The sequence below is a fragment of the Monodelphis domestica genome, chromosome 1 (assembly GCF_027887165.1).
Source record: "Monodelphis domestica isolate mMonDom1 chromosome 1, mMonDom1.pri, whole genome shotgun sequence".
NCBI lineage: Eukaryota > Metazoa > Chordata > Mammalia > Didelphimorphia > Didelphidae > Monodelphis > Monodelphis domestica.
In genome coordinates this window covers 182,582,850-182,598,089 of record NC_077227.1, presented here as the reverse complement: position 1 = coordinate 182,598,089, position 15,240 = coordinate 182,582,850, and the positions used below count along the sequence as shown (strand labels likewise).

At 36.0% G+C, this 15,240-nt stretch overlaps 1 protein-coding gene across 8 annotated transcripts in view; it reads left to right on the top strand.

The window, feature by feature from the left end:
- Positions 1–1,022: 1,022 nt before the first annotated feature.
- The window catches only part of LOC103096141 (protein FAM170B-like), a 269,561-nt gene continuing 255,343 nt past the window's right edge, over positions 1,023–15,240 (top strand). For 5 of the 8 annotated variants that reach the window (XM_056810153.1, XM_056810155.1, XM_056810156.1 and 2 more), the window contains exons 1-2: positions 1,023–1,415; positions 8,382–10,404. In XM_056810153.1, the coding sequence (XP_056666131.1) occupies positions 1,349–1,415; positions 8,382–9,976 (1,662 nt within the window). In that variant the 5' untranslated portion in view covers positions 1,023–1,348 and the 3' untranslated portion in view covers positions 9,977–10,404. Of the gene's footprint in view, positions 1,416–8,381; positions 10,405–14,712; positions 14,788–15,240 lie in introns of all 8 variants that reach the window. The other 3 variants (XM_007479898.3, XM_007479896.3, XM_016428649.2) reach the window with 1 other exon arrangement.

Here is a 15,240-nt window from a genome sequence, read left to right as displayed (position 1 = left end):
AGTTATTATTCTAGTTTTCCATAAATTATTCTAAATTTGTATTTACTTTTATCAATGTGTTCTTTGAGAGCTTTAATTTCAACCTCAATTTCCTCTCTTATTTCCTTAATTGCTACTTTTACTTATTTTCTTGCTCTTGAGAGAGTTGGATTAGATGGTGTTTAAGGTGTCTTTCAGCTCCAAATTGGTTCCTCTGTCTTTTCTGGGGAACTTATAAAATTTATTTCTGTACTTTCCACTTTCTTCCTTCCTTGAGAAATTAGTAGCATTTTTTTTTTTACTTTCAGGGATACCCCTTGCCTCTGGATTTTCTTCCCTTTTACTTATTTGAATTAGTTTTTTCCCCAACAAGGATATTTTATTTTAATGTAATTGAAATATATGGGGAGTCTTATGAGCATTGGGATGCCTCTTTTGGGCCAATTCTCCAATCTAAAAACATTTATGAAGCACTTAGTATATGCCAGCCACCATGTTAAGAGCTGAGAATACAAAAAAGAGGTAAAAGATAAGTCTGCGCTTGCAGAGAATTTAATATCTCATGGATCAGATTGAGACTAGGCTATTCCTGGGTTTTTACTGACTGGTATGCTCTGAATCAAGGATGACTCTGATCAATTCATTCTCATGGAAAAAGAGAGTTTGTAGTTATCTCTGATGAGACTTATTGCAATTCAACCCATGATCCTTGTATTTCACCACCACTAAGGAACTCCTTGGACATGGTGAAGTGTGATGGTGTCAGGAGCATAAAGGAACCAAAGGAGGATTTGAATCCCTAGCTCTATCAGTAATTATCTGTGCTTAGGCATTATGGGTTTCAATTTGTTTATCTGTCACAATGAGAGGGTGGACTAAATCTAAGGTTCATGTAGATGGCATTATCTAGGTGTCTTTGATTCCTTTCTTGTTGGCAGGAATTTGTGTGAGATAGCATCAGACTATGCAAGTATATGAAAATCTGTTCAATTTCAAATACTGAAGTAAAGAACAGCATTAAAGAGCTTAAAATACTACAAGGGCATGGCCTGGGATGCAAGGATCCCACTGTTGCTATGTTTGAGTTTAACTTGGGTACCATAGAACTTATGCCATGTCACTGATGAGGTCATAGACTGTGCAGAGGCCACTCTGACCATTCTGACCATAACTGCTGCCTTTGGCTGTTGTGGCTTTGAACGTCCCTGTTTAGAGATTTTAATGATCTGGTTTTATTTGTGTGTGAAAGCCAAGAAGAAAGTGAAGTCACCTGACTAGTCAAGAAGTTTAGATGTCAACTTTACCTTGGTTAAAGACATTAAAGACTTTTTAGAGTCCTTACTTCCATATTCTCCTTCCTCTTTGAAGGATGAAGCATCACAGTGAACATCCAAAGAAGCAACTACAAGAAAAAAGGGCTTCTGCTGAAACTTCAGGTTCGGTTACTAGAGGGAGGTCTGTCCTAAGGATTATAGCATAACAGAGAGCTGGTCTGGTTCAGGTAAAATGGGAGCAGTAAAAGGAATGGCAACATAGTATAACAGGGCACTGGATTCAGAATCAGGAAACCTAATTGAAATTCTGGATCTGCTACTTAGTAGTTATGTGAATTGCAGTAAGCTAGACTCATTCTGTGAGTCTCTTTTCTCATCTTTAAAATTGGAATGCGTGTGGAGATGGAATCAGGTTATCTCTAAGGTCCATTTTCTCCTTAAACTGAAAAGTGTGAATGAATTTAGAAGCCATTACTAATGGTTTTGAGGAGTCAGTTTTCTGTGGTAGCTGTCTGATGCCATTGTTACTGAAAGTTTTAAGAGCTTCCTAAAAGAGTCAATAGATACATTTAAAGGATTGGGCCATTACTGAATGCTGTGTTCAATGAAAACTTTAACAATGTTTTACTATGCTGACCTTTGGAAAAGATCTCAAATCTATGGATTAAGACTTTAGAATTTCAAATACATTTCTGTAATGGTTCTAGTGTTGCTTCTGTCTCTATGTAAGTTCCTTGAGGGCAAAGACTATATTTGTATTGCTAGCATTTAGCACAGTGGCCAGCATATGGGATTCGGCTTATTCATGTGTAAAATGAAACAGATAAAATAGATTATTGCTTTAGCTCTGTTTCCATTTCTAGTTCTATTCTATTCTCTCTTAGTCTTCCTCTCCTTCTTCCATATTGTGAGAGAAAACACTAGGGCAAAGTGGTAAGAGGTAAGACCTTAGAAAACAACAGGAAGAAAGCCAATTTCAATTCTAAAGCAAGAGATGAAGTAATCAATTCTTAGTTCTACCCTCCTTAGAATCATGTTAATTGGAAAGCTAGGGGAAAGGAGGAGAAGGGAAGGTAAAAAGTGATGAAGAAATCAAGATAAGGAAAACTGGGACCCATAACTGACTGGATAAGATGTCTTAAAGCAAACTGAATAGAGTTGAGGATATCTTTATTTCTTCTAATTATTTTTTTGTTCACAATAGAAAAGAAACTAAATCTTAGCAGGGACTCATCCCTTGGGAATGCCAAATTTTAGTTGACAAATGATTCCTAGAAAACTGAAGGACTAGAAAAGTGGTCTGCATTTGGTAAAATCCTAGGGAAGGATTATGAAAACTAATGTTGCAAAAAGAATTTTGAGATACCTATCAATTGTCACTCAGAAAAAGAAATGAACCCCAGTGATTTTTGAAACACCAATGGCCCAGATGAGAATGTTCCAGGGAGAAAAAAGGTGTAGATAAAATTTGGGAAAGAATTGGAGCAGAAATTCATTGTGGTAGAGGGTAAAGAAGATAATGATCATAACATTTCTAATGGATTGGGCCAAAGAATCCTGAAGATGACGAAAGTGCTAGGTCATCCCTGAAAACAATGGAAAGCTTCTGTCTAGGATTGAAAAATAATTGAGTTTTGAAAAGTGAGAAAAGATAGTAGTTTTTAAGGTATGCATATCGGTGAAGAGTACACTGATGAGAGTAGATCCTCATTCTTGATGTAATCTTCCCAATGTGGCTGTAATACAGACAGAAGATATGACTTCCTAGTTCAAAGCCCCTTCCTCTTCCTTCTTTTTCCCTTCCCATAGTGCACAGAGAACTCTCCTTTTTCACTCCCTTCTCCAGTCAGGTCCTCGATGCCTCTTTCTTTTTCTGTTCCCCTCCATTTTCCTTTTCTCTTTATGTCAACCTCAACTTGCTTCCCCTTCTGACCTTTCCCATCTTTTCCCTCTAATTTTTGCACTACTTTTCTTTTCCTATTTCTTTTCATTCTCCCTTATTCTCCCCCTCTCCTCTTTTCCCCTCTCTGCCATTAATTTATTCACTTAGGACTGGCAGTCAACATAAATTAATGAAAAGACTAACAAAAGAAAGTTTCTAGAAAGACATTTTTAAAATTTCAAATATTAATGGGACAAAATTTGACAGGTGAATCATCAGGGGAAGGGAAAACAGGACTATTTGTATAAGAGAATCCTGTAAGGTTCTTTTAAAAAGCATGGCACCAATATTTGATCAGTGCATATATGGATTATTTTTGAAGCACTTATTAAAGTTTTTCATGTTTCAATGGGAAATAATAATAATTGTTAAGTTCTTTTTAGTTTTCTTAGAGAGCTCTACCTGAAATAGGCAAAAACAGTGGTTTCTTTATCTCAGTGCATGATTAATAATAATAAGCCAAAAATAAAGCATTGTTTTTACCCACAACATGCAGAAAGCAAGTTCAAAGTTTTGTAGTATTTGCATTGCATTTCATGAAGGAGGGAGAAGTGAGCCAAAATTTAAAAGTTCCTTATTCTGCTTTTATAATTATCTTTCATCTCTGTAACCACATTAAAATCCTATGCCCAATATAAATCCTTAAGTGACACACAAAAAAAGCAAGGATTTAGTCATTAAAGTAGGTTACTTCTTTCATGAATTCAATATTACCTCACTAATTCAATACAGAGACTAAAATAGAAAAAAAAAGCAGAAAGAGTAACCTTTTTGTGTCATGGACCTTTTGTCAATCTTTTGAAGCCTATATCTTCTTATTAGAATAATTTTTAAATGCATGAAATAAAATACAGATTACCAAAAAAATTGTAGTTAAATACAATTATCCAAAAAATTTACTTTCATTCACATATACCTTATTAAGGTGCTTGAAGGTTAGAAATGGGATGTGTGTCTCCTACTGTGGTTTCCTAAAGTTATACTGTTTCCCTTTCTGCTCTGACTTCTCTGTCCTGGTCCTAGCACTTCCAAACAGAAAAGGGAGAAAGAGTAAACTGATAGGATTTTTCAAAAATATATATATTTTGATACTTTTTGGTTTTGACTTAATATCTTTCCTCCACATCACACTTGGTATATACAGTCTTTTCCCTTAAAAAGAAAAAGACAGAAAGCTAAACAAGATTATCTGATAAAGTGTTGTGACAGAGGGAATGAATATGGCAATTAAATTTTTATTTCTCAACAGAAGGTCTTAAGATCAGTCACATTGAATCATCTTTGGTGTTTAATATGAATTCTGTTGTCTTTGTTAATATCATTATACTCAGGGGGCAGATAAGTGGCTCAGTGGACTGAGAGACCCAGGCCTAGAAACGGGAAGTCTTGGCTTGAATTCTAGCCTTGGACAATTCCTAGCCATGTGATGCTGTAATGCTTCTTGTCCTTTTGTATGTCTTATAATTTCTCTCCTCCACAATGCTGAGCAAGTAATTCCCATTGCCTAGCCTCATTACATATACACAATATGTAATATTGATTCTAAGATGAAAGGTAAAGTTTTTTTTAAATTATTATTTTTTTTAATTCTGGATTTAACAAACACAAAAGAAGGAATCTTTCGATATAAAAAAATAGAAAAGATAAAGAAAACTAGAAAATTGTGTGTGAAACTATGAAACTATTGTATCTATCTTAGTTTGGTCATGTCACTTTCAAATCTATCCTATTTGTTTCTTTTCTTCTGGACATATTTTCCCTTCCATGAATTTGAATTTAAATTTGGATGGATGGATGAATGGATGACTCATTTCTTTAGTTCTTTTATAACACCAGTTCTTTCTAAATTAAAAATAAAAGAGTAAAACAACCCTTATAACAAATCACCAAGTATTTATTAAGTTCCTTCTATGTGCCAGGCACTTTGCTAAGTACTGAGGACTGAAAAGAATTGACTTAATAAACCTACAATCAAATTTTCTCTATTGGCTTTCTTGCCCCTTATTTCTTGGTCTGAGACCACCAAGGATTAGTGATTTCAGAGACTTTCTTTAGCTTAGGAATAGGAGTATCTCTTCAGGTCTATTTTTTATGGAACCCTCAAGGAATAAGAGCATCTTAAGTTGCATGCTCTCTTCTCCTACCATTGAACACCACCTCTGCATTGTTGAGTTTCCTCTTCATATTGTTCACCCTCTCTGGTCTTGGGACTGGTTGAATATAATGCTTTCTACCTCATTAAGGAGCAGTAAGAAAGGGTCACTATCCAAGAAGAGCAATAGAGATTATGTTTAGTCAAAAACCAAAATAAAAGCCTTTGAGATGAGTTGCATAAGATATGATGTTAGTTGAAGTTGAGTCAACAGTGAAGATCCATACTCTACTACAATTTCAGAAAGTTTTTATATTGATTTGAGGTTGTTCCTATTATCTCCTGTTCTTGCTGAAATAGTAATTGCCATTATACCTGAACTTGTTGCATATTGATTGAAGGAGGTAGGATTTGAGAGTTATGCTAAAATCCATTTTAATCTATTTTCCAAGTCCTTTACATATGTTTTTAGAAAATCATTCATATCCTTTTATAACATCTATAGTTTTATTCATTATTTTAATACCTCATAGATTTTGGATAACAGAATTTTTAGTAGAGGCAAATTATATTTTGTCAGACAATAGCTTCTCTTTTTAATTATATCAATTTTACTCAGGCAATCTAAATATTGCTAATAGAACAAACTTCAAAGGAACCACTAAAGAGAGAGACAAAGCCTCCTGGTCCTAATAGATTCACTGGAGAATTTTATCAAAGTATTAAAGAAAAAATTCATACCACTACAACAAAAATTATTCTCAGAAATTGATGTAGAAAGTATCCCTTTAGTTTGCCTTTATTAAATAAATATAGTCTTAATATTTAAACCAAGAAAGGACAAAGCACAGAACTTTAGATGAATATTCTTAATGAATATTGATTCAAAATTTTTAATAAAATGCTATCATAAAAGCTAAAAAATTAGTTCAAAAATAAAAAAAACATTCTTTAGAATCAAGTTAGATTTTTACCACAGATGCAAAGATGGCTCTACATTAGGAAAACAATTAACATAATTGCATTCATTAAAAACAAAAGGATTCAAAACAACAAAATGATCTCAGTAAATGGGGGGAAAGTCTTTGACTTAGCACAACACTTATTTGTGCTAAAAGCCCCTCAAAGTAAGTACAAAGTAACCCTAAATTTTGATATCATAAAAGTCATCTAGCTAAAATCAAAAGCAAGCCTCTTATGCATGAGATACACACTACAGTGTTTCCTAGTAAATATAGGAATGAAACAAGGATGCCCACTCTCCCTACTATTGATAACATTCTATAAATGCTAGTAACAGCAATAAGAAAAGAGAAAGAAATTAAAGGTGTAAAGTTAAGTAGAGACAAAACTATCCAGGTTTGCTGATATAGTTTACTTGAAAAATCCTAGCAAAACAGCAAAGTTACTGCTACAATTAACAGCTTCAGCAAGTTGCTGGCTGCAAAACTTCAAAAATCAACATTTCTATGTAATCATATAAATCAATAGAATTCTAAATGCAATTACATAAAGTGAAAATACATTCCAAAATAACTATAAAATACATTAAACTATATGAGACCAATTTAAAGTGCAGGAAATGACAGAACTAATGCAAAGAAAAGTAAGTAGAGCTAAGATGCTATGTCTTCACTTTTTAATTAGTTACATAAATTTTACTCAGGCAATTTAAGTACAGTTAATAGAACAAGCTTCAAAGGAACTACTGAAAAAGGGGACAATTTCTACAATAATGGAAATGGAAATAACAACAACAAAATGACAAATAATAAATATTTATTAAATAAGTACTATATGCCAGGCACTGTACTAAGTGCTAGGGATACAAATAAGAACAGAAGACAGTACTTGTCCTCAAGGAACTTATAATCTAAGGGGAAAGACTGCATAAAAGAAAGCTGAAAATTAGTTAGGGAGGTGGGAAGAATAGTGTCAAAGGGCATGTGGTTGAGGAGCATGATAATGATGAAGATGTACTTGAAACCAAGCAGAGCAGCTGGTAGCAAATGTAGAGAAGGTTGGTTTCATGAACTCTCTAAGGGAGGCTATGAGAGGAGTTTTTTTCTCTACCTTCCATTTCTCCCAATTAGAGAGGCAGAAGCATCTACAAGTATTAATTAGGTTTGAGTAGCAAAACTGAAGCAATCTTCATGGTGATGATTTTCTGGGAGGTGAATTTTTCCTGGTTGGGGCATTATCAAGATGTTGATGAAGTTAAAACCAAGCAGAGCAGCTGTTAGCAAATGAAGAGATGGCTAGGATTTTTGAGATAGAGTTTTGGGCCAGGAATCAGGAGGACTATAGATGGCTCAAATTTGACCCTAGATACAAGTCACTTAACTCTCTTTGCCTCAGTTTCATCAGCTGTCAAATGAGACAGAAAAAGAAATAGCAAACCACTTCAGTATTTTTTTTAACCAAGAAAAACACAAATGGGGTCACAAAGATTTGGACATAACTGGAATTAGTGAACAGTAAAATGGGAAGAGGAATTTTACAAAAAGAAACAGCGCAAAATTATAAAGAATAAGCTTGGCTCGAAAGATATGAGAAGATACTCTTTATCCACTATGTATGAGTGAGAGGTGTACAAATGTTGCACATACCACATATTTTCAGTCTTTTTCAATGTGTTGATTAATTGTGTAGATTTTCCTCTTTCCTTTCTCTTTGTCTTTAAAAATATAATTTATTATATGGGATGGCTTTCTGGAAGAATAGGGGAGGGGATATTGGGGAAAACTATGGTTAAGACCAAAATAACTTAAAAATTTTTTTTAATTAGGCAAAACTTTTGAATTTTATACAATTGAAAATAAGAGAAAAAGTACCCACCCTCAAGACTAGAGAGGGTGAGCAAAGTGGAAAAGAGACTCAACAGTTCCAAGCTAATCTTTTTTGCCAGAATAAAAGCCTGTTATATAATTGCTTAATAAAAGCATCTTGACTTGACTCTCCTGTATCCAGTGAAAAATATTTCCCTTAACCATAGTTGTAAAATGATTGATTGTGCTTTCTTTTCTAATTTTTTAAATGATATGACCTTTGTACTGAGATCACTTAAATTAATTGGATTTTTATTGGTTTCTAGAAGCCACAGATAAAGCACCTAATTCACCCAAACCTGGACCATCAGCACCAAAAGACCTAGCTTTAACTCCCATCTTCAATGATAAAGAAGTGGAAAAGAGGGAAGATTCCTCCTCATCTTCTCCCTATTTTGTGTATGAGAAGCCACATAACACCACCACTCGTAAAATCGATTCAGATGACACTTGTTACAGTTGTGCTTATTATGCCCGAGTTAGGACTGTAAAAGGGGTAGCTATTAAGTGGCACACTTCAGATGGATTCCGGGCCATTGGAAAAAAACCCCAGATGTATGAAGCAGAGGTGTCGGGGGAAACAACCATTGGGTCTCCTCCCACCAGCAGTGTTACCACAATGCGCCAAGATGTTGAAACTTCTCCTTCTGAGGAAGATCCTTGTGAAATCAAAATGAAGGAAATAGATTTCCAGTCCTCCCAAAATACAGAGGACAATTCTTATGAAGACCCCAGTGAGGATGAAACAGCTGGGCCTTCCCACAAAGAGGATGAAGAGAGACCAAGAGTGGCCACCCCTGACTGGCTGGTCACAACAGATAAAGGCTTCCGTTGCTTGGCTTGTTGTCGTGTATTTCTTACTCTAGAAGCCCTCATGGAACATGCTCGTTATGGTGTTAAGGAAGGTTTCAGTTGCAGAGTCTTTAATGAGGCCATGCTAGAGATGAGATGTAATCAGGAGAAAAAGCGAGAGCATCGTTGGCGTCAGGCAGAGATCCGGCGTCATCAGATAGAGACCTGGAAACAAAATGTGCATAACTGGCGTCATCGATTAGATTCTGGGCATCATCAAGACCCTCAATTTAATCAAGCTCAGGTCCGGCATCATCACCTAGAAACCTGGCATCGCCAAGCACAGGCCCGACGTCAACGGATACAGACCCACTTTAATCAACTTCGAGTTCAGCATCAACAAGAATCCCAATGTCATCAAGAATCCCAATTTAATCAACTCCGAGCCCAATATCGTCAACAGGAATCCCAACATTATCAAGTGCAGAACCGGTATCATCGACCAGAGGCTTTACATCATCGACCAGAAAACCAAATTCAGGAAGGTCTAAACAGGTGTCATCAACTAGAAATATGGAATAATCAAGCCCAAGCCTGGCGTCGTAGGCTAGAAATTGTTCGTCGTCACCGAGAGACCCAACTTCAACAAGCTGAGGTTCGGCATCGTCGTCTAGAAAACTGGTGTCATCAAGCTCGGGCCCGGCGTCTTAGGTTGGAGGCACAACGTCATCAACGAGAGGCCCGTCATATAATTGAGGCCCAACATCATCACCGAGAAAGCCAAATTAATAACACACAGATTCGGTATCATCAACTTGAGTCTATACATCATTTACGCGAGACCCGGTTTTATCCAGGTGGTGTCTGGAATCAAGTAGAAATTCGGCATTCTCCTCAGCTACAAGCTCAGCTCCATAGAACAGAGACTATGAATGATCAACAGGAGGCCCAACTTCACCAAGCTGCTGAGGAGCAGCATCGGGCTAGGGAAACCCATCGTCATCAAGCTCGGGCCCAGCATCGCAGATCCATGGCACGACACCATCAAGCGCGTGTCCAGCGTCGTTGACAAGAGGCCCCACAGCTACTTATATGACCCTGCTGTTGGATCCCTAGGCCAGAGGTGCCAGTGTACCAGGAATTGGGCCATGATGGCTCACTCTCCAAAGAGGAGAAAGTCTTGATTTTTAGGAGCACCAGCAAACCTATGGATGGATTTAACTCTTTCATGGCCATGGCTACCCTAAATCATCTCAGTTCACCATCACCCCTAAATTTTAACTGCCATAACACCTACCAAAGGTGACAAGACATAACCAAACTCAGTTACTGCTGTAACATGAAGTTGAGTAGATTAATACAATGAGTCAAGGGGTGAGAAAGCCATCAGGAGCTCTGAGCAACATCATTTACTAAGAGTGTGGGGTGCCATGAGGACCAGGAGACCTAGAGTGCACCTTCAAGAGGAAAAGGGAATTTGTGCTTCCAGAAAGAGAGGTTAGTTCAAGTCCCTCAACCACGTAGTAGTTGTGTTACTTTAGACAGTTCAGTCCAGTTCAAATAACATTTATTTCCTACTATAAGCAAGGTGCTATGCCATGTATTTAAATTTTTTTATTAATGTTTATTTCTCATACTCAGTTCCTTATCTTTAAATGGATTGTTTTGGATTAGAAATTATATTTTAAGATACAGTTGAGCTCTAAAAATGTAAGTACACACACATGCTCACAACATACACACACACACATATATATGTATACACACACACACACACACACACACACACATATATATATATATATATATATATATATATAAATTTTTAATAGTTTGGAGATCCATAAACAATTGCTAAGAACCAAGCTAAGTCATAGGGCAGGAAGAGATCAAGTAGACTCTAAGACTCTTCCTTTCTATACCCCTCTGATATCCTGGAAATTAGAGCATCTCTATAAACATTGCTCTGAATCCTAGGTCTGTGGGGAGAACAAACAACTAAACTTCTCATCTTCCTACTTAGAGATGACCAATGCTGAGAGAAAGATAGAAGGTAAAAGTTGGTTTGGAAGCCAAAGTTGGTTTTAAAGGAAGCCAAAAGAGAGAAGAGGATAGAGAATGGTGCTTTGCAATAGGGATAGAACAGTGTTATGTAATGAATAGAGAACTGGCCTTGGAATTGGGAAGTCTGGGTTCAAAACTTGCTTTGGACACTTTAGTACTTTGTGACTCTGGGTAAGTTATTTCATTTCTCTGACCTCAACTTCCTTATCTGTAAAAAGAGGGGCTTCAACTTACTGGCCTCTAAGATCTCTTCCAGCTCAAAATTTATAATTCTATGACCTCCAAAGTTGGAATGGCCTCCAGAGAGGAAAACTAAGACCTTTGGGTGGAAGCTGTAAATAGGCAAATTTCAGATCAATGTGAGGACATGCTTTCTAACATGTTTCTAATCAAACATTTGTCCAAAATTCAATGGGTTTCCTCTGTAAGCAGTAGAAGCTACCTTGTTAGAGGTCTTAAAGAGAAGAATAGGAGTCCACTTCTCTGGGATATTGTATAGAAACCTTCTCTACAGGGAAGAGTTGGACTATATCATCCCTTCTGAGACTTGGTGAGTCTGTAATACCAAATTGTCCAGGTAGTACAAGCTGGAAAGAACTCCAGGACTACTTTTTTTTTTTTATCATTTTTGATCATTTTTAAATAACAGCAACATCCATGTATGAGGAATATCCTTCTTTGTCCAGTAATGAAAGGATAAGGGAGGAGAATGGAAGGCAGGGGTAGTCAATCAATAAGCAGTTAGTGTCTACTGTGGGCCAGACACTATGCTAAGTGCTAAGGATACAAAGAAAGCAGTCCCTGCTCTCAAGAAGCTCACAATCTAATAGGAAGGACAATTATGTACATTAGAATTAAGGGGAATCTGTTAAGGTTTCTTGTAGAAGATGAGATTTGATCTGAGGACTGAAGGAAGCCAAGGAAGCCTGGAGGCAGAGATGAAAAGAGAGAACATTGCAGGTGTGGGTGACAACCAATGAAAATGCCCAGAATTTGGAAATGGAGAATCTTCATTAAAGTCAACTTTGATTTCTCCCTCACTCCTCACACCAAGCAAGTTACCAAGGGTTGTTTAATCTTTTTTCAAACTAACTCCTATTTCCTCCCTTGCCAGTTCCAAAGATGGGACTTCATATCAGGGCCCTAATCTTAAAAATCTCAAATTATTATCCTCTTCATTATTATTATTGTCAATAGCTTGCATTTTGTAGAGTTTCACTATTTTCAAATGCATTCATTCTTTTGATGTTCTCATTATCCCTGTGAATAAAGTAGGCCATTTCTCATCATCTTTACTCAGCAAATGAGGAAACTAAGTTAAGAAACTTGCAAGATCACCCAGTAAGTGAAGGAATGGGAACAAGCATTCTGTTTTTCTTAATCCTTCATCTCAGCTACTTCTCATTATATCCCATTGACTTTTTGGGTTACCTTCCCATTTGTACAATCTTTAGAATGCTTTTATCTCTTTTCCAAATTGTTCCAGTCCTGTGACTTGCTAGATAGTCTAGATGCTCCATTCTCAAGCCATCATTAGAGAAAAATATATTGATATCTCCTGATTTTCAATTTCTAATTGCACATGAGACAGATAAATAATGTCTCAGAAGGAACAAGACATAGGCCTGCTTTGCAGGGAGGAACCTGGAGATTCATAACAACAATAGTTTCCTTTAGGTCTTTCTGCCTCCCAGTCCATTTTACACATAACTGCCAAAATATTATTCTTAAAATGCTGGTTTGAGCATGTCATCCACTTTTTAAAAGATATTTAATTTTTCCAATACAAGTAACTTTTAACATATGTTTTTCAAAATTGTAAGATCCAAATTTTTTCTCTCCTCTTCCCTTCTCCTCTTGGAGATGGTAAGCAATTTGATATGGGTTATACATATATTTTCATGCAAAACATACTTCCATATTGGTTACTGTTTTAAGAAAATACTAATAAAACCCAAATCCCAAAATAAAAACATAAATAAACTAATGTGAAAAAATAGTATGTTTTGAGCTGTATTTTAACTCTAAATAATTCTTTCTCTGGAGGAGGATAGCATTCTTTGTCAGAAGTCCTTCAGAATTGTTTCAGAACATTGTATTGATAAAAGTAGCCAAATGTTTCACAGTTCATCATTTCACAATATTGCTGTTACACTGTACATTTTTCGGGTTCTGCTTATTTCACTCTTCATCAGTTCATGTAGGTCTTTCCGGCTTTTTCTGAAATCATACTGTTCACTGTTTCTTATAGCACAACAGTATTCCATTGCTAACATATACTTCAATTTATTCAGACATTCCCCAGTTGATGAATATCCTATCCATTTCTAATTTTTGCCAACACAAAAAGAACCACTATAAATATCTTTGTAAAAGTACACCCTTTCCCCCTTTCTTTATACAGACCTAGTAATGGTAGGTTCTATAGCCTCCAGAAAGGTTGGATCAATTCACAATTCCACCAACAAAGCATCATTGTTCCAATTTTGCAACAGTTATCACTTTCTTTCTTGTCATATTGACCAATCCGATAGGTATAAGATGGTAGCTTAGAGTTGTCTTAATTTGCATTTCTCTAATCAACAGGGATTTTTAAAAAATTTCATATGATTACAGATAGTTTTGATTTCTTAATCTGAAAACTGTTTGTTCATATCCTTTGACCATTTGTAAAATGGGGAATAACTTGTATTCTTATAAATCTGACTTAATTCTATATTTGATAAATTAGACCTTTACCAGAGAATTTTGTTATAAAATATTCTTTTCCAATCTTGGTTATATTGTTTTTATTTTGTTAAAAAACTATTTTTAATTTAATATAATCAAAATTATTCATTTTAGATTTTGTAAAGTTCTCTATTGTTCAATCATAAGTTCTTCCCTTCTCCATAGATCTGACAGGTAAATTAATCTATGTTTCCCTTTATGGCTAAATCCTATACCTATTTTTTACCTTATCTTGGTACAGGGTGTGAGACATTGGTCTATACCTAGTTTCTGCCATACTGTTTTCCAGTTTTTCCAGCAGTTTTTGTGATATAGTGAGTTCTTATCCCAAAAGCTGGGGTCTTTGGGTTTCTTAAACACTAGATTGCTAAGGTCATTTACCCCTGTACAGTGTGTGTGTGTGTGTGTGTGAGAGAGAGAGAGAGAGAGAGAGAGAGATTCCCACTGATCTACCATTCTATTACTTAGTCACTACCAGGCTGTGTATCGTATCGTATAGTATCGTATAGTATCATATCGTATCGTATCGTATCGTATAGTATCGTATAGTATAGTATAGTATAGTATAGTATAGTATAGTATAGTATAGTATAGTATAGTATAGTATATTATTCTAGTACAGATTGAGATCTGTTGCTGTTAAGCCACTTTCCTTCACATTTTTTTTTTCATTAATTACCTTGAAGTTCTTGGCCTTTTGTTTGTCCAGATGGATTTTGTGGTAGTCATCTACTTTTTAAATAAATCTTCACGAACTGCTGAAACAGAAAAAGCCACATTCTTAGGTTGGAATTCAATATGGCTCCAATTTACCTCTAAGACTCTTGAATTTGCAACTTAAGTGAGCTTCTCCATTGTTACTAGAAGGCGATTTATGTTCTTGCCTCTGATCTTTACTTCTGCTGGTTCCTCTGCTTGGACTGCTCTCCTCTGGTTTCTCTAGGTATCTAAATGCCATTCATGCATCATTTGAGGTCTGACTCCTATTTTCATCATTTTTGATCTCTCTAGCCAGTCTGTGAAGACCTGTAACAACAACACCAGCAACAGCAGCAACAGCAGCTAGCATTTATAAAGTACTTTAAGGTTTGCAATGCCCTTTTAAAATATTATTTTATCTTCCCCAAAATCTGAGGAGTTGGGTATCATTATCATCCCCATTTTACAGAAAAGGAATCTGAAGTAGACAGAAGTTCAACTACTTACCCAAGGTCACACAATTAAGAACTATGGAATGCAACATTTGAGCTTGTTTTCCTGACTCTAGGACAGGCACTCTATACTACCACTAGCACCTGAAGCACTTGTTCACAATATTAGACATTTGGAGCTTATTACACAGCATAACATAACCAGTAGCACACTATGGAAGCAAAGGATCTCCACTTATGACACATGTGATCTTGGACAAGTCACCTTGACAGTCTAGCTTATTTCCAGCCTCTGTAAAATGAATGGGTCATGCTAGGCGATGTATGTGCTCCTTCTAAACTCTAGATCCTGTACCACACTGTAGCATTATGCAACTTTGCCAAAACC